This window comes from Leptodactylus fuscus, chromosome 11, assembly GCF_031893055.1.
Source record: "Leptodactylus fuscus isolate aLepFus1 chromosome 11, aLepFus1.hap2, whole genome shotgun sequence".
NCBI lineage: Eukaryota > Metazoa > Chordata > Amphibia > Anura > Leptodactylidae > Leptodactylus > Leptodactylus fuscus.
The window spans coordinates 43549344-43574702 of record NC_134275.1 but is presented as its reverse complement, the minus strand read 5'-3'; the positions used below and the strand labels follow the sequence as shown (position 1 = coordinate 43574702).

Genomic DNA, 25359 nt, shown 5'->3' with positions numbered 1-25359 from the left:
CACCTCAACAGAAAAGTGACATTAATATTTAGTACATCCTCCTTTTGCAAAGATAACAGCCTCTAGTCGCGTGCCTCTATGGGCACCCTTATCATTTTATTGATTTGAATTCCCCTAACTACTTTTTACTGACTTACTGAAGCACAAAATTGGTTTTGTAACCTCAGTGAGCTTTGAACTTCATAGCCAGATGTATCCAATCATAAGAAAAGGTATTTAAGGTGGCCAATTGCAAGTTGATCTCCTATTTGAATCTCCTCTGAAGAGTGGCATCATGGGCTACTCAAAACAACTCTCAAATGATCTGAAAACAAAGATTGTTCAACATAGTTGTTCAGGGGAAGGATACAAAAAGTTGTCTCAGAGATTTAACCTGTCAGTTTCCACTGTGAGGAACATAGTAAGGAAATGGAAGACCACAGGGACAGTTCTTGTTAAGCCCAGAAGTGGCAGGCCAAGAAAAATATCAGAAAGGCAGAGAAGAAGAATGGTGAGAACAGTCAAGGACAATCCACAGACCACCTCCAAAGAGCTGCAGCATCATCTTGCTGCAGATGGTGTCACTGTGCATCGGTCAACTATACAGCGCACTTTGCACAAATAGAAGCTGTATGGGAGAGTGATGAGAAAGAAGCCGTTTCTGCAAGCATGCCACAAATAGAGTTGCCTGAGGTATGAAAAAGCACATTTGGACAAGGCAGCTTCATTTTGGAAACAAAAATTGAGTTGTTTGGTTATAAAAAAAGGCGTTATGCATGGCGTCCAAAAAGAAACAGCATTCCAAGAAAAACACTTGCTACCCACTGTAAGATTTGGTGGAGGTTCCATCATGCTTTGGGGCTGTGTGGCCAATGCCGGCATCGGGAATCTTGTTAAAGTTGAGAGTCGCATGGATTCCACTCAGTATCAGCAGATTCTTGAGAATAATGTTCAAGAATCAGTGACGAAGTTGAAGTTACGCCGGGGATGGATATTTCAGCAAGACAATGATCCAAAACACCGCTCCAAATCCTCAGGCATTCATGCAGAGGAACAATTACAATGTTCTGGAATGGCCATCCCAGTCCCCAGACCTGAATATCATTGAACATCTGTGGGATGATTTGAAGCGGGCTGTCCATGCTCGGCGACCATCTAACTTAACTGAACTTGAATTGTTTGTCCAAAATACCTTTATCCAGGATCCAGGAACTGATTAAAAGCTACAGGAAGCGACTAGAGGCTGTTATCTTTGCAAAAGGAGGATCTACTAAATATTAATGTCACTTTTCTGTTGAGGTGCCCATACTTTTGCACCAGTCAAATTTTGGTTTAATGCATATTGCACATTTTCTGTTAGTACAATAAACCTCATTTCAATCCTGAAATATTACTGTGTCCATCAGTTATTAGATATATCAAACTGAAATGGCTGTTATAAACACCAAAATATTTAGAACAAAAAATGATTAAGATTAATAGGGGTGCCCAAACTTTTTCATAGGACTGTATGTATCTATGTATCTATCTATCTATCTATCTATCTATCTATCTATCTATCTATCTATCTATCTCTCTATGTCATATCTATCTATCTATCTATCTATCTATCTATCTATCTCTAACTATCTATCTACCTGACTATCTGCATATAACATATATCTAGGTATCTGTCTCATACCTATCTCCTGTCTAAGTCATACCTATCTACTTATCGCTCTAAAATCTATCTATCTATCTATCTATCTATCTATCTATCTATCTATCTATCTATCTATCTATTGTCATATCTATGTCTTTCTGTTGATCAATCTCACATCTATCTATCTATCTATCTATCTATCTATCTATCTATCTATCTATCTATCTATCTATCTATCTATCTATCTATCTGTCTATTCTATTGCCCTGACATGGACAAGGAGAAGCCTTTACTATGTTATAATGACAAGGATCACCTCTTGTCACCTGATGGTCAGGTCGCTATTTCTGCTTTAGGTGAATATTTAAGACTCTGGTAATCTGTCCCAAAAATGCAAAACTGACAGATTTACCAAACTAAGTCTTCAGGTTATACAGAAGTGTTCTCTCTTGACTTGGGAGCTGAGGTTTGGGGCTGGTGTAGTCTCAGTATTGTCTCTCATTACTTCATAGTGACCATCTATTATGTACGGGAATATCTTACCTTGTACCCTTCCTGGCAGCAGATGTCATGGTAAAGAGTGGTCGGGCATGTTGAATTTCAACATGCATAAGTGTTTTGTTCTTAAGGCGAGCTACACTTTCTCCATGGGTTTCTGGTATTTAGACATATGCACTCCCAGCAAGGTACTTGAAAAGAATAGCTTTCAAATTAAACAGTATTACATCAATAATTATTATTATTATTTATTTATTTTATTTATTTATTTATATGGTACCATTAATTCCATGGTGCTTTACATTGTTTATATACACTACACAAAACATACAAACATATATAATACTAACAGTGACCGACTGACACAGTGGGGCAGAGGGCCCTGCCCGCAAGAGCTTACAATCTATGAGGGAAGGGGGATAGAGACAGAAGGTGAGGGGGAGACTGTTCAGATGGTGGTGTGGTGACAGTAGTGTTATTGGGCGTTGTAGGCCTTCCTGAATAGGTGAGTCTTCAGGGCCTTCTTGAAGCCTGTGATTGTGGGGGTCAGTCTTATGTATCTTGGTAAGGAGTTCTAGAGCATGGGAGATGCACGGGAGAAATCTTGGAGATGGTTGTGTGAGGAGCAGATAAGAGAAGTGTAGAGTAGGAGGTCATTGGAGGATCTAAGGTTATGTATGGGCAGGTAGCGGAAGATTAGGTCAGAGATATATGGAGGGGACAGGTACAGCCATCGAGAGTGTATGCAGGGCCATGTTACAACTGGTGCGAATATGGAGGTAACTGGTAAAGAGGATAAACCAACCCTAGTGATACATGGTATTCTCACCTGATATATTTCTATGCACTGTGAATAAGTCAAAGCAATTTCGATGATAAGACAGGACAACAATGGGATATCGATTTCTCCCGGGGGCCTCTCCCAGTTACATAAGCAAAATATAATGACTGCTTACATTACCTGTATCGCGTCAACAAAGGGCTGCCAAGATAGTCATCAGCACCGTACAACAAACCCTATGCTCTCAACCAGCAGAATGCAGGCGCTGGGAATTTAGATCCACTGCAGCTACTCTCCCCTATCATCCAAAGAGCTCCATGGAAATAGACTGATACCAGTGTATTCATGGTTACTCAGAAATCGGTAGGTCAAACCAGCAGGAAGAGTCAGCGGTTCTTCGATGGAACCCAAGTGGGATAGAAGACTGACCTAGAGTCACCTATGGTGCCTTTTCCAAGATGTTTAGACTTGGGTAATGTGGGTATGAGAGGGAATTTGTATTAGCAGGCCATAGCTGTATTCATTAGAAGATGATTCTTTCCAACTCAATGGGTATCTGGATTTTTGGTTGCACTTAAAATGTATTGTTTGGCCAGTACAAGTTATCCCAACATTTGGAGCTTTTTACAACCATAGTCTTAGTATAGAGTCATGTGATCACCGATTCCTGTGTTATGGACCACATTGAGATAGTAAGACTGTCTATACCAGGGTATGAAGTCTAAGGAACCCTCCTAGCCCTCACCCTTAATCCATCCATGGAGGAATGGATTAACCCAGTGTAATTCCTAGGTTGAGCATAACCTGATAAGATAGCACATAATGTCATATAGACTGCAATGGATATTGGGATAAGAGGTGGCGTGAAATGGATGTGTAGGTCAAGGGTTGATATTGGGTGGACAGTCAGAGATAGGTCAAATGGAACTGGATAACAAGGAGCACAGTAGAGTACAAAGTATAGGTCCAAAAGGGCAAGGTAAGAGTATGGTCAAGATGTAGAATAAGATACACTACGCTGAGGATAAGGTAAGGTTTGAAGGGCAATGAACCTTCAAATATGCCAATTTGTGACATTGTAAGGCCGTGTAACTGAACATAAAGTTCTGGGGATCACCACTTGGGGCAGTAGAGCAGTGGTAGAAGATATAGGAAGACGATGGGCATGGTCACGTCTAGGTTTAAGTCTGTTATATATTTTACAAGAGGAGCTGCAGCAAAAATTCTTGGTTGACACTAAATTCTCTGCTGCGGATTTTGCGGATATGCTGCAGATCTGCACATTGTTATTTAATGGGTCTAGTCAGTGACTTATGCAGAATAAAGAGAATGCTGTATAAACTGTGCAGATAGAGCAGGTTGCATATACTGGACAGATAGAGCACATTGAATATACCTGGCAGATAGAGCAGGTTGCATATTCCTTGCAGATAGAGCACATTGTATATTCTTTGCTGATATTGCATATTATATAATATTATATATTTTCTATATAACAGAGCATTCACTTGTATTGTATGTGAAATACCAGTGTATAACCTAAGAGAACACAATTTGGGCTGGGGAGGGGTGACTATTCTGTAGGATCATCTATAGGATGCTTTGGATATATTTAGAGTATGCAGGGGAGGTTGTGTTTGGAGACTACATGTTAGTGTGGGCTGAGGGGGTGTATTCAGGGCTGCAGTTGGAAAGTTGGGGCTGTGTTTGGAAAATTGGGGCTTGTGTGGGCAGAAAGACTATATATAGGTAGTATATAAATACTTCAGGCGGTGTTATGTACATTGTCTGTGTAGTAATACCTCGTAGCTGGGACTGATGTCATAAATCAGTCATTTCCAACCTCCTTATCATTGGGAACCCTGAAAATTCCCCCATCATTTACAAAAACCCTACAAAATTCTATCTCAAATAAGGGTTTGGGGTGATTTGTTTTTGACATTCTTTATGCCACTGGGTAACCCCTGATCAGGTTCTGAAGACACATAGCTCTGCATAGTGTTATTCCTCTGTTATTCCTCCTGGATGTGTATGAAGTTGTCAGCTAGTCTGTTCCATTCTCCGTGTCAATATGCCATGTCCTGACCAGCCTTGAACTATGGTTCCTTGGCCCACCAGGTAAAATGATTCTTGTGGCCCTCAGTCCAACAACCCCCTAGGACACTGTAGTTTCCTTTGGATCTGTACTTCTGCTGGACCATTATTGTGTTAGAGCCTGCACCCACCGGAGGATCCTCTGGTATTCTGCTGGTCAATCTGAAACTGGTGCTGACTGGACAGTGACAGACTAAGTAGGGAAATGCCCCTCTAATACCCAGTTGTAAATGTATAGATAACTTTCCAGGAGGTATAACAGAGGGTTGTCATAATGTTACATGTGCCAAAATATATATATTTTTTAAATGGGGAATTTCTATTTTGTTACTCTGGGGACAGAGATATCAGGTATCCCAACAGAATGTGGACCAGTCAGAATTGGCACTAAAATTTAATATTTTTGGCCAGTTTTAAATACTTCAACCAAACCAAAGAGCCTTTGCAAAAATATTGGACTTGCAGTGAGTTAGTGAATGAATCTATGCTAAACCCATGTTACATCAGACAGATTTCTCCATCACTGTTCACACTTGCATCCCCTAGCATGATGCGTCTTACATACTGGCTGTGTCACCCTCTGTGTAGCAAAACCAATTTACTATCCAACTATCTCCTCACCCCTTAATTCCGATCTGTCACAACAGAGCCACAAATTGCTATCTCCAGTCTATGAGATCCTCGGCTAATTGCAGATCCAGCCCGGCTTAGCGTTTATTAGCCTGCTCCATGTAGATGAAGCCCACCCCAAGCGTCTCCCACTGCTGACATTAATGACCACTTCTTGTTGGGGCTTTCAGCAGCTGGACAGCTCCCAGAAGTGTGCAGGCTCCACCCTGACATCTCTGTAGGCTTCAGCCCTGGTACATTCCCCTCCAAACCCACCTACCCATCCCTGGATAGGACCCCAGGGTGCACTGCTAAGGAAGAGGGGTGGACGGGACACATAGGATTAATCAGTAAACACATCTAGTGAATTAGCTTCCTCCATGACCAGCAACCTAGTGCTTGAGATTTCTGTGTCTACAGGCGAAAGGAAGGAGGAGGGGGGTGGAGGGAGTGTGCGTTTAACCCCTGCAATCCCTGTGCTGTGTATTCCCTTCCAAAAAAACACACAGGCTTTATGTGCAATTTGCATTGAGGTGCGTGTATTCCCCCTTGGTTTGGGGTATTTCGTAAGGGGGGGGGGGAGGGCTGCAGAGTATATGCCTGGAGATGAATATTTTGCTTATTCCAGGGGTTGTTGGCTTAGGTGGAGTCCCCAGCTTATTGGCTGGTGTACATCACATGTCTCGCCTCTTATAGGGGCTGAGGTTCACAAACTGGTTTACTGTGTTCATCTGGTAACTAAGTGTCTGTGCAGGGACCAGCTCCTTTCCCTGCGCTGGAAGCAATCATTGGAGCAGGGAGGGCATTCCCACTGGAGAAAGCGGCAGCATCCAGCACATGAGCAAGACAGGAAGCTGCCAAGGACACTGTCTCCACCATCTGAGGCTGAGATTGATTTGGAGATATATATATATATTTTTTGCATTGTGTCTTACTCTTTTAAGGATCATCCGAGAGGAGAAGCCTCGCCGTCTATCTGCTCCAGGGTTCTGCTCTAGGATTGCAGCTGAGGGTGTTACATTCAGTGGGAAGCCTGCGTTTCTCTCTCCCATGCAAGGAAGCAAAGTGTGAGAAGCTCAGTGCATGGGGATGCGTCTACAGCCCCCAAATTTGGCTGCCAGTTTGGATTCTAACACTTGCTCCTGTGCAATTCTAGAATGGCCCGGTTCGGAGATGATCTGCCCACCCGCTATGGAACTGGGGTGCCAGGGGGTGCTGGAAGAGGGAGCAGCCGGCAAGGTGGACCTCAACCCGGCCAAAGGATGTACAAGCAGTCCATGGCTCAGAGGGCGAGGACCATGGCTCTCTATAACCCCATCCCTGTCAAACAGAACTGCTTCACCGTTAACAGGTCCTTGTTCATCTTCAGTGAAGACAATGTCATCAGGAAATATGCCAAAAGGATCACTGAGTGGCCATATCCTTCACCTGTGGGGGCAAATGGGCATGGAGGGTAATGTACATTCCTTAGAGCATTTGAATTGTGACTGGGTTGCATTGCATTGGTGGTGGTGGAAAGAATAGGGGGGGGGGGTTGTAGGTATGAATTTAACTCTTAGGTTGCAAGCAGGGCCTGGAGTGGAGCCAAGGCAGATAAAGAGTTCAAAAACCAGGTCAGCATGCAGGTGTCATGTTTGAAGGATTGTCACTGTTGCAAGGGTTATAAGACTGAATTGGTTGCCAGGCAAGGCCTGAAGTGGGGGATATGGGTGAGCATCATTGGGTAGTCTTTTTGGCAAATGTAGAGTTAAATTAACCTACTACTGCCAGTGACCGGCATGGGCCAAAGGTGTAATATCACAAAGAGCATTTCCATTGGGGGTATGTGTATATGACAGAAGGTGGGGGGTAGATGGTAGACCTGGTGGAAGGTTCTATAGGGTTGGTCATCCAGGAAGTCTTAGGGTGTGTAGTGGCGGCTGTGCCGAGATTAGCCCTGGGTGTCCATGGTTATGAAATCACACACCTATTGATTCCTTAGTATGAGCCATCAGGGCCTCCTCATAGAATCCTAGCAACCCCATCCCTCACCATTCATATGCTCCCGTCTACACCCCCTCTCTGTAATGCATTTACATGAGCAGGCTATTTCCCAGATACGACTGGTGATCCCTTGATTTAATAACCAGACAGGCAGATGTTGGGGTCAATAGGTGGTCCCAAGATCTCTGGTAACCAGGAAACCCCATGTTGAAGAGTGAGGAGGAGGATGATAATGGTGGGCACGGAGGGACATCATGTAAGGGATACCCCAAGGGGGGGATCATAGATAGCCAGATCAGTCTCTGACTTTGCAGGGTATAGGGCAGTGGGTGATGTGGACACCACCGGCTACGTAGGCCTGTTCTGTCCCAGTCAGGTTAATTCTGGAGACATTTAGATAGGAAAGGTTGTGTGTAGCCGTGTCAGTGTGTAGTGTGGGGGTGGGGTGTTGCCTGTCTTAGGAATGGGTGTGAATACACTTTATGGACCCTGCTGCTGTCCATGGTGCTGAACGACGCCTGATACAACCAGCCTGATAGGCAGAGGGTGAAGACATTGACTTACACTGGGGTGGAAATGTGAATGCGAGGAAATCATCCTAATTACCTACGTTCCTATTGAATACATAGTATAGGGTATAGAATGCAATATAAAATATATAATCAGAAAAGTATGTTATAGTATATCATTGCATAATTTTGTATGGTGTAATATGATAAGTGCATTATCAATATAGTGTAGTATAATGAGTATATTATAGCACTCTATATAACAACATAGTATAGTATAGTTTGTATAATATAGTGCTCTATAATCTATTATAGTATATGACATGAAATAGTATAGTATAATACAATATGATATAGTATAAGTACAATAGTGGTATAGTATATATTGCATACTATAGTGCTCTATAATACATTTTAGTATATAATTTAATATATAGCCTAATATAGATTATATACACTTTTGGTATAGTATATATTGCATAATATACTATATAATGTAATTTATTAGAGCATAATATAACTTAGTATATTAGTTTAGTACATTATGGTATTATACAACATGATATTGCATAATGTGATGTTCCAAAATATATTATAGTGTAATGTAGTGTAATATAATGTAATATTACATAGTGTAATATATAGTAAAGCATAGCTAATTATACAATAGTATATTATGGAATAGTATAATATTGTATGGCATTATATTGTGTAATATAGTGATCTATGAAATATTGTGCTATAATGTAATGCAATAATCTAATACATATGATATGTATATGTATTTCTATAATATGGTGACCTATAATATATTATAGAATAATCTAGCACAATATAATGGAATATTACATTATGTAATATAACATAGTATATGGCATTATCTTGTATATTATAATATAGTATAATATAATGTAATATATCATGGTACAGAATATGATAGCATAGTATATTCTAAGTAGGATATGACAATATGAATATGATTTGGTATATTAGGCATTATTATATAGAGAGTGTTATATCATAATGAAATAACATATAATGTGAGATATATAGACACAGAGATAGCATTTTCTTTTACAAAGGTGGCATCAGTTATATCCAGGGGTAACAATCGCCGACTATTCCATCTCTCACCATTACATAGAATAGATATTATCTATAAAGTTCAGAAGTGAAGGAAAGTCGTGATTGTGGGACAATATCCGCGGCCTCCGTTGCTATGTACCTTGACTGTTTCCCATCATTAAATAGGATAAAGTCCATTTCCCTCAATGACTATTAACAATGTGCAGTACTGTAGATGTGGTCACACTGACAATGGAGCCAAAGTCCAGTGATATTAATAAAGAGGTCTCCTGAAACTATTAAAGGGAAAGTCCACCTAAAGTCCATCTTCTGGCTTCTTAAAGTGACATGTAAGAGGATGTAAAGTGCAGGTCCACGGGCTCAGATTTCCATTACATTTTAAGGGACAGTGGATATTTAGCCCTAGGACATATGCTCTGAAGTGTTTTGACCCCTTCTTTGAATTCTGTGCCCTTCCAGTTTAGGGAGCCCAAGTTCACAGACCTCCACCAATTGTGAGCCTGTTATCATGGACCCCCAAAGATACCATAATTTAATAACCCTATGGCATACACATAAATAGGGCCCATTGGCAGCCAAGGGACCTGTCACTTTACCCTGCTGTAAGTCAATGCAATGTCCACATATTTATATTAATATTATTATAATAATATTTCCTTAACTTTTCTTACTCCATTTGAATATATGATTTTAGCCACCATCATTGCCAATTGCATTGTGTTGGCCCTGGAGCAGCATTTGCCGGAACAGGACAAAACGGATATGTCAGAGAGACTGGTAAGTAGAAATTGGTCTGGTTATGGTTTCCTGTTCTGTACGGTATGTGAGATATTTGTTACTGACCTTCAGCGAGACCCCAGGACTTCAATATGGATGGGTATGGGAACAGCTGGCATATGCCATGTTAGTCACAATGGCAAGCGCGATATCTATTACATATATATATATATATATATATATATATATATATATATATATATTTATATGTATGTATGCACACACACACACACACACTAGATACATACTGTATATTTATATGTATATATGACATGGTATATGCCTCATAGTCACCACATCCTTTAATTCCCCCTGGCATAAGGGAAGAGCCATGTATGAGAATTAATAGCATTTATAGGCATGTTGACACTATGAGACACGTAGGCCAGAATAAACTTAGAATTTAAAGGGAAAATCCCAATTTAAAGGGGAGTTCCATCCATTATAATATTTTCATGAATATATGTATCCTAGTGGATAGTATGATTCTATGATAAGGAAGCTGATCTGCTCCATTGATAAAGGACGGTACAGTGGAAATCAGTTGGCTAAAATACCCTGTTACTTTATTGCAACAACATAGTTGTAAACCATTAATCCTCTATTCTGCATGAATGCTACTGATGGGGGGGGGGGGTTACAGAAATATGTTATCTTATATTAAAGTTTAGGAGTCTGAATTCAGACATATTAGTGAATGTGGGGTCATTGTTGTAAGGGTACAATGGTCTGCAAGAAACAACAATCCCTAGCATACACATCTGTACTGCATGCTGGGAATTGTAGTTCCATGACAGCTGCATGATTATTGATTTGATACATTTTAGCAGCTAATTGATGTGTAAGGTTAAGTAACATGTTAATAGATTTGATTACACTGTCATAAAATAGTGCCCCCCTCTGGAATGATTGCTTAAAAGGCTTCTACGCCTTTGTATTACAATTCTATATCCCTCCATTTTTTCAAGATCTTTGCTTACTTTCAGGAAAAGCATTTTTAGTACATCCTGGTGCTGAAATCCTAGTGCCGCTCATAGATGATGGGTGGATACAGCTGTATACAGTCTGGACAATCCTCAATGAGCTAGATACATCGGTGGCACAGAGAGCTCTGCTGTTGTCTCATTTACAACAATGTATCAGTGACAGTGCAATGTATCAATGATGGTACAATGTATCAATGATGGTACAATGTATCTGTTCACAGATGATTACCTAGACCGGAAGCTACTGTAGAAATGAGTGGTTATAGACAAGAATGCCTTCATTCATTGATCGCAAGCAGAGGTCTTGAACGTGGTGAGGAAATGAAAAGCAAAGTGTATTGGAAAGTTGCAGTCATTAATAATAAAGCTTTATTGGCATACAATAGGAGAACCTCTTTTAGGGTGCCGTACAGGTTGCATATTCTGTTTTCTAGGTAGGGCTGACATCAGGAACTGCTTGTATCCAGGAAGTCACTGACGTCTATATAGATCAGATGTCTGGTGCACAGCAAACACTATCCAGCCTGCGGCCCCATATAGATGCTTAATAACACAGCCTGCTGCACTACTTCTCCAGCATAGTTGTATGTGCTCTGTGTCCTGGGGTGCAGTATACCCTACTCTTCATGGATGCCACTGATCTCCTGGATACTAGTCTTTTTTTGATAATTGTTGTAAATGGATGGAACAGAGGAGGCGACCATTACTGTACCCCATCCATTAGCTGTTACAATATTACTACTCACACCATGCCAGTTGTAGTATTGTAGACCACATATCGGACTCAGTTTTTTCGCTGCAATTTTACGCTTTCTTTTTAAGTGGAATACTAAAAGTAATACTAACTACTTGGTAAGAATGTGGATAGGGTGGCGGACATAGAGTGAGCTCAGATTCTGGTAGTTGCAAATAATGGAAACTTAGCAGGAAGTAGTAACTTTCCAAAAATAAATGATATCTTTAATTTAAAGGGACACTAATCCTAAGAGCTATGCTATTTTTGTATTGTTTGCTGTGCAGTGGTATGTAATCTCTGTTATCAGCCATGTCATATGGTGGAGAGACCAAGGCTGAAGCCTCACGTTACAGAAATGTTGTGGTTTTTTTATTACACATTTGCTGCACTTTTTTGAGCCAAAAGCGGGTTCAAAAGGAATGGGAAATATAAACGAAGGTCTTATACATCTCCTTTCTGCTGAACTCACCCCTGGCTTTGGCCCTAAAAACCACAGCAAAATCTGCAACATAAAAAACACAGTTTTTTGGCAATGTGTGACCTCAGTCTTTAGGTTCTGATACATATAAAACCAAAGTCTGCTAACTAGAGGATCTTATGCAGTGGTGTAACTTGAAGCGCCTGGGCCCCAATCCAAAATCTTTAAAGGGCCCCACTTACCTTTTGCCATTTAGTATAGTGGTATATTTTGCGTACACTATGTGATCAAAACCTGGCTGAAAATGACTTACAAGTTCGTGGTGCCCTCCATCGGTAATGCTGGAATTCAGTATGGTGTTGGCCCACCCTTCGCCTTGATGACATCTTCCACTCTCGCAGGCATACGTTCAATCAGGTGCTGGAAGGTTTCTTGGGGAATGGCAGCCCATTCTTCACAGAGTGCTGCGCTGAGGAGAGGTATCGATGTAGGTCGGTGAGGCCTGGCACGAAGTTGGCGTTCCAAAACATCCCAAAGGTGTTCTATGGGATTCAAGTCAGGAGTCTGTGCAGGCCAGTCCATTACAGAGATGTTATTGTCATGTAACCACTCCGCCACAGGCCGTGCAGTAAGAACAGGTGCTCCATCGTGTTCAAAGATACAATCGCCATCCCCGAATTGCTCTTCAACAGTGGGGTGCAAGAAGGTGTTTAAAACATCAATGTAGGCCTGTGCTATGATAGTGCCATGCAAAACAATGAGGGGTGGGTGCAAGCACACGACCACATCATAACACCACCGCCTCCGAATTTTACTGTTGGCACTACACATGCTGGCAGATGACATTTACCGGGCATTCGCCATACCCACACCCTGCCATCGGATCGCCTCATTGTGTACCATGATATGTCACTCCACACAACGTTTTTCCACTGTTCAATCGTCCAATGTTTACGCCACTTATACCAAGCGAGGCGTCGTTTGGCATTGACCTGCGTGATGTGTGTCACCCAATCACTTGACCACGTTCGAAGTCCGTGAGTTCCACGGAGCGACCCATTCTACTCTCTCACGATGTCTAATGTCTACTGAGGTCGCTGATATGGAGTACCTGGCAGTAGGTGGAAGCACAATGCACCTAATATGAAAAACGTATGTTTTTGGGGCTGTCTGGATACTTTTGATCACATAGTCTATGTAGCAAAGGGACCTTTGGGGCCCCCCTCAGAGTCTGGGAACTGGTAGTGACTGTGGTCTCTGTGTACCCTATAGCTACATCCTGAATCTTATTGTATAGGTGCATGTTAACTGTCCCCTGACAGATGATGGCAGAGGAAGAAAGGACCCCTCTTTTTTTTTATAACATTATCTATCAGGGGAGAGCTAGAGCTCCCCCATACACCGAAGTTGCTGAAATAGTCAGGTTGGGCCAACTTTAAAGTGGTATTCTTATCTCAGCAAGTTATCCCCTGTCTATAGGATAGGGAATTGCACATCAATGAGGGTCTGGCTACTGATGGCCCACTTTATTTGCAGAGTAGGGTGTTTTGTCCTCTGTTCTGGGTGTATTGATTATTAGGGCAATTTACACACCGCTCTATACATTTCAATCTCCAGCTATCCCCTTGAAATAAATGGAGTGATGAGCATGCCGACCATCGCTTTATTCAGAAAGGGGGACCAAGCTCCCCTGTTCTCCTGATCGGTGGGGTCTGAATGGTTAGTCCCCCACAATCTGAAAGTTACAGATAGGGGATAACTTGTTGAGATTGGAATAGCCCTTTAATGTTTGGAAGGGGAAAAAACAGGCTGTGGTGTCCTATTTGGCGATCCCCAGCACCACCATGAGGACACGTTTTGGTTTTTGCTGTGGCTCCCCCATCTATTTTGTGCACACTACTGATTGTACCATTATATTTGTGGTTATACTCATCTTGGCTACATGTATTGGTGGGGACTGCTGGGGCTTATGGTTCCACAACAGCAGGCTGCAACAATGGGATTGGTTTCTAGTGTTTTCCGTCCAGGCCCCCCTGTAATCTCATGGAGAGGATACGAGCTCCAGATGTTTACCTCCTGATTTTATTGGCTCTTATGAAATGTCACAGTAAATGTTATATGACAGCTTAACACAGTACAGACCATGACGGATGACAAATGTGGTGCTCCATTGCTCCTGCCTGGCTGCTGATTCTCCGCGAAGTGAAGAATTGTGGGACCTGTAGTTCTGCAAGTTTCAGACCACCTATTACAAAACACGAGATTATAAACGTGTTGTAAGAAACCAGTCCATAGTATCTAGTCACAGGCACTGCAATATAGCTTTAACACTTGTTGTCTTTTACATTCCCTTTTTACATGCATGGGCTCTTGTGTGACCCCCAACTCTCCTCAAGTGCTCTGTGCTGCTGGGACACCATCTAAGTTCATTCCATGCATGTGGCCTTTCATGTCTGTCAGGTCTGATGGTGTCCTGCTCTATATAAGCTTTACAAATACTACTCCTTTCCTGAAATTCTCTGTATGCTGTTGCACCTTCCTCTTCTGTATTCTCATCGAAACATAGCGAAACTGTCCCCGTGACATGTCTCCCTGCCCTCTAGAATATAAACATGAGACAGAGTACTACCCTTCTGCTGAAGTGCTCTGTGCTGCTGGTGCGTTTGCTATAATTTTCCATGTGTGGACTCCTAAGTGTCTCAAAACTCATCTTTTTTTATATCGTAAAATAACGCATAAGGCCCTGCCATCTAAAACGTAGACATGTGAGGTATAACTCACTCCTTCCCTGAAAACTCTGTGCTGCTGTGGCATCTGATACTTGCATTTTCGGTATTTGGACCCCCTAGGTGTCTCCAGACTCATTTATTTTTATATTAACACATCATATAAGGACAAAAACTTAGTCATGTGAAGTTTACTTCACTCCTTCCTTGAAGTGCTCTGTGCTGCTGTGGCACATGGTACTTCCATGTACATAGTATGTTGTCTCCCATGTGCCCCCAGTCTCCTATCACATATTGTGACGGCCTTCGTGGGAAAACTGAAACTGAGCTGCTTGGTTGCTATGGGCAATGCTTCTAGCTGTAGGAGAATGGTGGATGCCTATATGCATTAATATGGTGCAAATCTTCTGTCTTGTATATGAGGCTAATGACATGTGCACAACAGAGTGCTGAGGACTGGCCACAGCTTTGGCTTTCTGCTGGAGGTCTCACAGGACTGGTTCATGGAGAGGATTTTGAGACGGAAGACCGCCATTAATTCTTCCCAATTTCTGCCATGTGAACATACCCTAAGTCTGCCTTATAGAAATGAAAGAAGCGACATATCAGGAAACTACATCAGGTAGTCACACATGGATTGTACCAATTCATTTGTGGGATCCGCGGACTCACTGATCAGACCCATCCTGTGCGTGGGATCTGCGGCATGACACATGGCAAATCCTCCTGAATATGTCTTCGAGGGATATTTACAATTTTTGTACCTTTTCTACTCTGCCCTATGTAAGGAGACAAGAAAAAGGGCGTGGTCACTTCAGACACAATTTATTATGAAAAATGAGGAAAAATGGGCAAAATTAGGGCACAATCTTTGTCTTTTCAAATTCGGCTTGAAGGGGTTGCAGTGCTAAATCAGCAGGGGGTCAATGGTCGGACCCCACCAATCATAAAGTAAGGCTATCTTCTACTGATAAGCCATAACATGTAACAAGCCTTTAATCAACAAAATGGCCCCCAGGACAGGACAGTGTACGTCTTAGCGATGCTGTATGTGATGGCTCCAGCTCATAAGGTACGAGGTGTTCTTTAAGATTTCACAGCACTTCTCATCCTCCTGCACACACCGGTGTCATCCCATTGTCACAACAAGTCTGTTGTCTGCAAAACGACAGACATGTAAAGAGCAAGGAGCAACGTCTGCAGAAAAACAGGCTGCCTGCAGGTGAAGAGGAGGACAAAGACTGACACATGCACTGAGTTAGAAAGAAGAGTCTCAAAACGTGACCCAAAAAATTTCCTGGGGTGATGTCTTTACATTAAAGTGCTTCAACTTAAAGGCAGGTTATATGTCTGCTGTGGGGTCCAGTCATGGTTCTCCCTATTCCTTTAGGTCCTAAGCCATGTAAGTCTATCTTTACATGGCCTGGTTAGTTCCATGAAATGTCCCTACCTCGGCATCCCCATTGATCAGCTGCAACAGGTTCACATATCTGCTAGTTGCTGTGCCTGGGACTGCACAGGAATGGGACTGAGCTACACTGAGCTGTGACACCAGACACAGCCACTACAAAAAGTACTATAGTATTCCTAATAATCAGGAATGGAGGCATGAAGGGGTCAAGCCTCAGCTTATCAGGTCCCATCACTTTTGCAGTGCTGGAGAACCCCTTTAAGTTAATGGGAGACTGGTCACCCCTATTCTTGACAACTGTCACGATGGTCGCACCTCCAGTTGTAATATCGTTGCTAAGAAAACCCTTTTAGGACCCTTTTAGGTCTGTAGTGAAGGTGTTGGTTAGAAGGCAATGCCAGATAGTCAATACTTAAATAGTTTTTTCAGGACTGGCATATTGACGGACTATCCTTACAATAGGTCATCAATCAGTGGGGTCCGACTGTTTAAAGAGGCTGCAGTGCTTACAATTGCTGCAGCCATTTCCCTGTGCCAATGATGTCACATGATACAGCAGAAGCTCAGTCCCATTCAAGTAAATAGGAGTGAGTTGCAAAGCCAAGCACAACCCCTATGATATGTATGAAACTGAACATGCTGTCTCTTCAACCAGCTTATCTATGGGGGTCCTGAGAGTGGGAACCACAACAGTCATCTATGGATGACGTATCCCAAGTCCCGGAAAACTCCTTTAAAAAGGTCACTTATCAATCATGGTGGTTCCACTATCTTAAATGTAGCGCCCTTTATCGTGCACCCCGGTGTCAGACTGAAGGGCCCACCAGCCAACAATCCCTAGACCATAGCACCTGTCAAATTTGGGTGGCATCTCCTAGACCATTGAGGTGTTAGAGCCTGAGCCCAGCGGAGTATCCTCTAGTACTCTTGTGAGCCAGTCTGACACTGCCATGCCCAAAACACAAGTAGCCCAGTATATCCTTGTGCCATCCTGTCCCGCATTATGTTGGCAGTATCCTCATATCAGATATATGGCAGTAGGTTTTCTCTACAGCTAAACAATATTCATTGCCGTTGAGCAGGGAACGAGTAGCCGCATTTAATAGGGTTGTCTTGCCACATGGGGATCCACTTTTACATTTCTGACAAAGAGGAAAAAAATAGAATAATTTCTTGAGTTTGATTATCATTATCAGCTTGGCTATTACAGAGAACAATCTGTTATATGGGCTCACCGACCAGGCAAGAGGAAAACCCCAAAGCTGTAGCTTGATACAAAAAGAGAGTGATTCGCTATTAATTGGATTAGCACTTGAACCCCCGCTGTGCCATGCTCTGAATGGCACTGAGAGGGTAGACAAGAGCGCGTCTGATAGGCCGTCATCTCCTGACTCATCTTTTGGAATGAAAATATCTGCATTGAGATGTACTGTGTTATTGCTGCCCTGTTTTGTGCATGCATCAAAATATTCCTCCCGCAACAGCAGGTGGTACTTTGGTCAGGAACTCAGGTTAATCATTAAGCGCAGTGCAGAATAACATACAGCTATTGCCAGGCCCTCGGGGTAGACACTGCCAGGGCATCTGAGGCTAGAAAGAAATATTTTGGGACTTTTTAGATTCACAGTTTTGGCTCGGAAATATTTCATTCATATTTATGTGTCATTGTTGGATAAGGATTATTTATTTTGCCCATAACATTGTTGCTACAATGTGACCTGACGTTACAAATCTGCAGCGCAGACTCCATGCTGCAAGCAACCTTCTACTGGGGATATCGAAATAATATGCACAAAGAATAGTTAGCATGATTTGTATAATACAGAAATATATATAAAGGTGAAATTTGCTGCAGATATGGGTCAGGATTCACAAAGAGAAAAATTTCAGCATGTGTGGACCAATCCTTATGGCCCCAGTAAAAAAATTCTATGCAATCGACCAATTTTTCAGTATTCTTATTCCATCAGTTCTTCATAGTTTTCTTCATTCATTAAGTACCTTCGATGCCGGTCATGTGACACACAGGTCCATGGCTTGTGACAATATAGAGCTCAAATGACTGTACTGTAACGACCAGTGAAGCTGTGTGGTTATCACAAGAGCAGGACAGATTTGTAATCTGTGGAAGTCTTGTTCACATGTCGGAGCCATGGTAAATCCTTGATAGTCCTTGATAGTAAATCCTTGATGAGACTCCATGGACTGTTATAACCGAACCCCCCCCCCCAGACCCACCACCCACCCAACCCAACTCCCCCCCCCACCCACCCACTTTACTAGCTTTGGCAATGCCAAATACCTATTCGGACGTGCCAATAAAGCATTTTTTTGATTTGATTTTGATTTTTTGATTTTTGTGTCTACATGGATTTTTGGTGCCACTGCAGGATGAAAAAAATAGGTGCGGATTAGCCCCACTATTGTTAATGTTACACTTCAACAGTAGAAAAAAATAACAGTCAGCAAATTGCATAAAGTTGAAAAACCGTGGCGGGTACGCATTGTGGTTCTTCCCACACTGCTTTAAACAGAAAGTTCGCAGAGTTTTCCTTCGTGGACTTTCTGTTACAATTCTAACTACGTTAGATATATTTGACATGCTGCGATTTTCAAAACCGCGCCAGTTTTGGAAATTGCAGCATGTTCGTGCTACGGATTTTACCGCAAAGTGGGCATGGGATTCGCAAGATTGATAAAACGTAACTTTTAATAGAAGCTCAATAACTTAAAAAATACAATGGAATTTTAAAAAAATACAGTTTTTGAAACAGAATACCCCTTTAACAAGCTCATAGCTTGTTCACACAGATCGTCATGGGTCTCCCCATGAAAGTTTGATTATGGCGGTCCAGACTTTAATAGATAACGTCTCACTGGGAACTTTGGACCATCAGAAGTCAGAGCACTTATGGTATCTTCTCTTCTACAATGCCACATTGCTGATCCTCCCCTCTTTTGCTGGGACACGTGAGGTTTTGCTCGGAGCATAAAAGCTATCTTTTCTTCTCCGTTTTCTTTTTTTTCGTTTTTCGTCTTTAGCTAATAGCTTGTGGGTTTCATCCCTGCCACAGCCACTTAAAACAGTCACAAATTACCTTCTGATATAAAGTTCCTCTAGAAGAAAACAGCTCCTTCCCATCACGCCTGAACCTCTTACAGAGGCTTTCATTTCAGCGGAGCCGCAAATTGCATTAACCCTTTCCCTGCGGGGGAGAACAGCCAGGGCATGGGAAAGTAATAACATGATTAATAAACTTGAGAGCTGCAAGTAATGAAATCCTTAACCCGCACGCTTCCGGGCATAACATGGACCATTTGCAGATATGGTATAATGGCAAGTTCTATTGTTTTGTGCTATGTTCGAAAATACTGTCTCTTCTGGCCCAGTAGCAAAAACTAAAAATAGGGCCCCCTGCCGTTGCCAATTCATACCATGTCCTTGCCCACCCATTAAGAATATATGACTCTTGGCCATTACCCCATCTCTTGTTTGCTAATATTTCTAGAATTGTGAAGATTCATTCCGCCAATAGGGAAGTGGCTCAGACAGAACCCTCGTTCTCTTGGGCCCCAAAGCCTGGACTTCTTCTACAGCAGTGATAGGCAACCTTTTTGTATGGCACGCCGATTTAAATTACCGTATCAAAGATCAGGTACTCGGAGTGCCGGGCAATCATTGTAAGACTGACGACCACTATACTAAGCTGCGGGTGCACCAGGAGAGAGACTTTACACTATAGGGTTAATTTTAGGAGAACATTATAATGTGGGGGCATATAATATTTGGGTGACTGTAGAAGCATTATACTGTGTGGGGAGCATAAAGAGAAATTAATGGGAATGGGAAGAGTCAATTTAGAAGTGGGTGTAGCTAAATTTGCTGCATCGCCCTACGTGCAATGCACATTTTGTCCCTTTCTGTCCTTTGAAAGTTGGGAGGTATGCAGCTGTACTTTCCCATTAGAAGCATTGAAAGTCCATGTACAGCCCTCTATTATTGGTAAATGCAGTGGCGGATCCAGGGTTTGCGGGGCCCTGGGCAATTGACTTTGGCGGGACCCTATGCGCAGCGTGCCGCAGCAAATTAGGCCCCGCCCCCTTTTATGTTGACTCCGCCCATTCTCATTCATTTTTCATGTGATTCCACACAGTATAATCCTCCTACAGTCACCCATAAATTATATGTCCCCCCCCTCCATCTCTCCCCATTTTCATATACATCCTTCATCTACCCCTAGATTCATGTCCCCCCCCTCTATCTCTGTCCCCAGTTTCATGCCGTTCTCCCCCTTTATCTGCCCACAGTTTCATGTCCCCCCCCCGTCTCTGCTCCAGTGTCATGCCGTTCTCCCCCCTTCATCTGCCCCAGTGTCATGCTGTTCTCCCCCCCTCTATCTGCCCCAGTGTCATGCCGTTCTCCCTCCGTTCATCTGCCCCAGCGTCATACTGTTCTCACACACACTCACCTTCCCTCTTTCCCCCGCAGCTCTCTCCCTCATACACATATTGTAGGCGCGATGTGACATCATCACATCGCGACTACAAATGCCGGAGCTCAGCGTTAAAACAGGAGCTGAGCTGTGACACCTCCTGCTTTAAACGCCTGACCCAGGGCCGGCTCCAGGTTTTTATGGGCCCTTGGGCGACAGAGCCTCAGTGGGCCCCCTTGTAAAGGAGGCGGGGGAGTCGAGACACTGTGCGTCGCAGATGAAGCGAGTGACGTCATGCAGGAGTGTGGCGTCACCAACGCCATACCTCCTAATTTTTAATGAGTAGAAAGAGGAGCAAAATGTGCGGCGCGCTCTGCGTGCCGCGGCAAATTTGGCTTCACCCACTTTTATGTTGATTCCACCCATTCTCATTCATTTATCATGTGCTCCCACACAGTATAATCCTCCTACAGTCACCCGTAAAATATATGCCCCCCCTCCATCTCTCCCCCAGTTTCATATACACCCTTCCTCTGTCCCCAGTTTCATGTCCCCCTCCTCCATCTCTGTCCCCAGTTTCATCACGTTCTCCCCCTTCATTTGCCCACAGTTTAATGTCCCCAGTCTCTGCCCCAGTGTCATGCTGTTCCCCCCTCCCCTTCATTTGCCCCCCAGTTTCATTGGGCCCCCTCCATCTTTGTCCCCAGTTTCATGCCGTTCTCTCCGCATCCCCTTCATCTTCCCCAGTGTCATGCTGTTCCCCCCTCCCCTTCATTTGCCCCCCAGTTTCATGGGCCCCCTTCATTATGTTCCACCTTAATATTTAATACAAAACAAACACTTACACTCACCTTCTATCACTCACCTTCCATCGTTCCCCTGACGCTCCTCTCTCTCACTCCAGTCACATACGCGATTAAAGCAGGAGCTGTGACCTCAGCTCCTGCTTAGCTACGGCCCGGCTTGCGTGTGTAGGCGCGATGTGATGACGTCATCGCACCTACACACGCAAGCCGGGCCGGAGCTTTAAAGCAGGAGCTGAGGTCACAGCTCCTGCTTTAATCGCGTACAGTGGCGTAACTAGGAATGGCGGGGCTCCGTGGCGAACTTTTGACATGGCCCCCCCTTCCTGACCGACACCGAAGATCTAGACCGACTACCCCCCCCCACACGCCGCATTCCTGCACGCTCAATTATGTCCCATAGTGGCTCCTGCACATAGTATTATACCCCATTGTGGCCCCTGCACACAATATTACACCCCATTGTGGCCCCCTGCACACGGGATTATGCCCGATAATGAACACCCACGAACAATTATTATACTCAGGGGTATTTTCAGACCCCAAAGTATAATAATCGGAGACCGAGGGGAGATACAGACATAAAAAAAAAAGTTACTTACCTGTCCGCTGCAGTCTTTGGTGGTGTTGGCCATCTTTAATAACACACTGATGTCACATGACATTTCATACCCTCCCTCCATCTGCCCCCAGTTTCATGCACCCCTCATCTGTACCCACATTTTCATGTCCTCTCCTCCATCTCTGCCCCTAGGTTACTGTTGCTCCTCACCACACACACACATACACACTCACACACACTTACACACAGACACTCTCCATCCTGCATCTCCCTTCCCTCCCCCTCCCCTTTATTACCTCGCAGCAGATCTCTTCTTCTCTTTCCAGGACTGTACGGGCTATAGACACGCCCACCCAGTCATGTGACGGATGACGTCACACAAGGTCCTTTCAGCTGTCCCCCGCTCTTAGCACAGTTAAAACAGTTTGTCTGTGATAAGAGCGGGGGTAGCAGAGGTAGCTGTCGCCGGGCCCCTTATGTCCCGGGCCCTGTGGCAGCTGCCTCTGCCACTGATCGCGTATGTATTCCAGCTCATCGGCGGACGGACGCCGATGAGCTGAAATCGTGACAGGCAAGTGCCGGGGGGCCCTCAGAGGCTCTGTGGGCCCCGGAACTTGCCCGACTGCCGAGCTGACCGGGACCATTTTGTTAGGGCCAGGCCGCGGGGCCCCGCTAAGCGCGGGGCCCCGGGCGGTTGCCCGGCTCGCCCGGCCCTGGATCCGCCCCTGGGTAAATGTATGCGTCCAGGAGCACCATATAGCAGCACTCCTAGGGAAGTGACACACTATGTATCTGGATACAGCTTACTGTATACAGTCCTAGGCCACTGGTACTTTCACTTCGATGTAAAGCTGCATTCATGCATGCACGCTGCATTTTCCAGAGGTGCAGGATCATGGGGTGGGAAGGTGGCAGATTCACCACACACAGTATAATGCCCCCCCCCCCCACTATAATGCTCTCCTTTGTGCCAACAGACAGTATATTGTCCCCTAAGTGCCCACACACAGTAAAATGCCCCCTCAGGGACTTTCACACAGTATAATACCCACCCAATTTCTATCATGTCCCCTTTAGAACCCCCATGTACAGTATAATGCCCCCTAAGAGCCCACACACAGTATAATGCCCCCTCAGTGTCCCACGTGCACAGTATAATGCCCACTTATGGCCCCTTACACAGTGTGAGCCCAGCGAGTGAGCCATGGATAAGGCAAAACCAATGTTAGTGGGGAGAGATAATCAGCTAACCCTTTGATGCCACTTGTCTACTGGAAGAAATAGGATTGCACTTATTTGATCCTTGTTTTTCCAGACCACAGAATTTGATGGAATCTAACAGAAATCTCATGTCCATGGCCAGCTTTACTAAACCCATAGCCTTATTTTAATCCCATCAGCCTATATAGACAGCCATTGATAGTTTCCTCCCATTCTTAAAAACGAAAGTCTATAAATACTCATTGGAAATGAAAGGGAGGCGACTGCTCAGATCCTGTGAGTCAGCGCCGTTAATTTCAGGGGACGCTCAGCACTATGGCCGCGATGCAAACACGTTCATTAGCAGGATATCATTGCCAAAACCCATCATTTTGACCGTGCAAATATTCTGGAAGTGACTGAAGCCTTCAATATTGTGCCAGTCATCTACTAATAAGATACAATGTGAATCTGATGTGTAATATATGTATTATACAGTCCTATGAAAAAGTTTGGGCACCCCTATTAATCTTAATCATTTTTAGTTCTAAATATTTTGGTGTTTATAACAGCCATTTCAGTTTGATATATCTAATAACTGATGGACACAGTAATATTTCAGGATTGAAATGAGGTTTATTGTACTAACAGAAAATGTGCAATATGCATTAAACCAAAATTTGACCGGTGCAAAAGTATGGGCACCTCAACAGAAAAGTGACATTAATATTTAGTAGATCCTCCTTTTGCAAAGATAACAGCCTCTAGTTGCTTCCTGTAGCTTTTAATCAGTTCCTGGATCCTGGATAAAGGTATTTTGGACAAACAATTCAAGTTCAGTTAAGTTAGATGGTCGCCGAGCATGGACAGCCCGCTTCAAATCATCCCACAGATGTTCAATGATATTCAGGTCTGGGGACTGGGATGGCCATTCCAGAACATTGTAATTGTTCCTCTGCATGAATGCCTGAGGATTTGGAGCGGTGTTTTGGATCATTGTCTTGCTGAAATATCCATCCCCGGCGTAACTTCAACTTCGTCACTGATTCTTGAACATTATTCTCAAGAATCTGCTGATACTGAGTGGAATCCATGCGACTCTCAACTTTAACAAGATTCCCGATGCCGGCATTGGCCACACAGCCCCAAAGCATGATGGAACCTCCACCAAATTTTACAGTGGGTAGCATGTGTTTTTCTTGGAATGCTGTTTCTTTTTGGACGCCATGCATAACACCTTTTTTTATAACCAAACAACTCAATTTTTGTTTCCAAAATGAAGCTGCCTTGTCCAAATGTGCTTTTTCATACCTCAGGCAACTCTATTTGTGGCGTACGTGCAGAAACGGCTTCTTTCTCATCACTCTCCCATACAGCTTCTATTTGTGCAAAGTGCGCTGTATAGTTGACCGATGCACAGTGACACCATCTGCAGCAAGATGATGCTGCAGCTCTTTGGAGGTGGTCTGTGGATTGTCCTTGACTGTTCTCACCATTCTTCTTCTCTGCCTTTCTGATATTTTTCTTGGCCTGCCACTTCTGGGCTTAACAAGAACTGTCCCTGTGGTCTTCCATTTCCTTACTATGTTCCTCACAGTGGAAACTGACAGGTTAAATCTCTGAGACAACTTTTTGTATCCTTCCCCTGAACAACTATGTTGAACAATCTTTGTTTTCAGATCATTTGAGAGTTGTTTTGAGTAGCCCATGATGCCACTCTTCAGAGGAGATTCAAATAGGAGATCAACTTGCAATTGGCCACCTTAAATACCTTTTCTTATGATTGGATACATCTGGCTATGAAGTTCAAAGCTCACTGAGGTTACAAAACCAATTTTGTGCTTCAGTAAGTCAGTAAAAAGTAGTTAGGGGAATTCAAATCAATAAAATGATAAGGGTGCCCATACTTTTGCACCGGTCAAATTTTGGTTTAATGCATATTGCACATTTTCTGTTAGTACAATAAACCTCATTTCAATCCTGAAATATTACTGTGTCCATCAGTTATTAGATATATCAAACTGAAATGGCTGTTGCAAACACCAAAATATTTAGAACAAAAAATGATTAAGATTAATAGGGGTGCCCAAACTTTTTCATAGGACTGTATATGGATTACATACCTG

The 25359-nt window shown here is 43.3% G+C and overlaps 1 protein-coding gene across 4 annotated transcripts in view; it reads left to right on the top strand.

The window, feature by feature from the left end:
* Positions 1–6340: 6340 nt before the first annotated feature.
* The window catches only part of CACNA1B (calcium voltage-gated channel subunit alpha1 B), a 240728-nt gene continuing 221709 nt past the window's right edge, over positions 6341–25359 (top strand). For all 4 annotated transcript variants that reach the window (XM_075259127.1, XM_075259126.1, XM_075259129.1 and 1 more), the window contains exons 1-2: positions 6341–7020; positions 9853–9958. In XM_075259127.1, the coding sequence (XP_075115228.1) occupies positions 6761–7020; positions 9853–9958 (366 nt within the window). In that variant the 5' untranslated portion in view covers positions 6341–6760. The remainder of the gene's footprint in view (positions 7021–9852; positions 9959–25359) is intronic.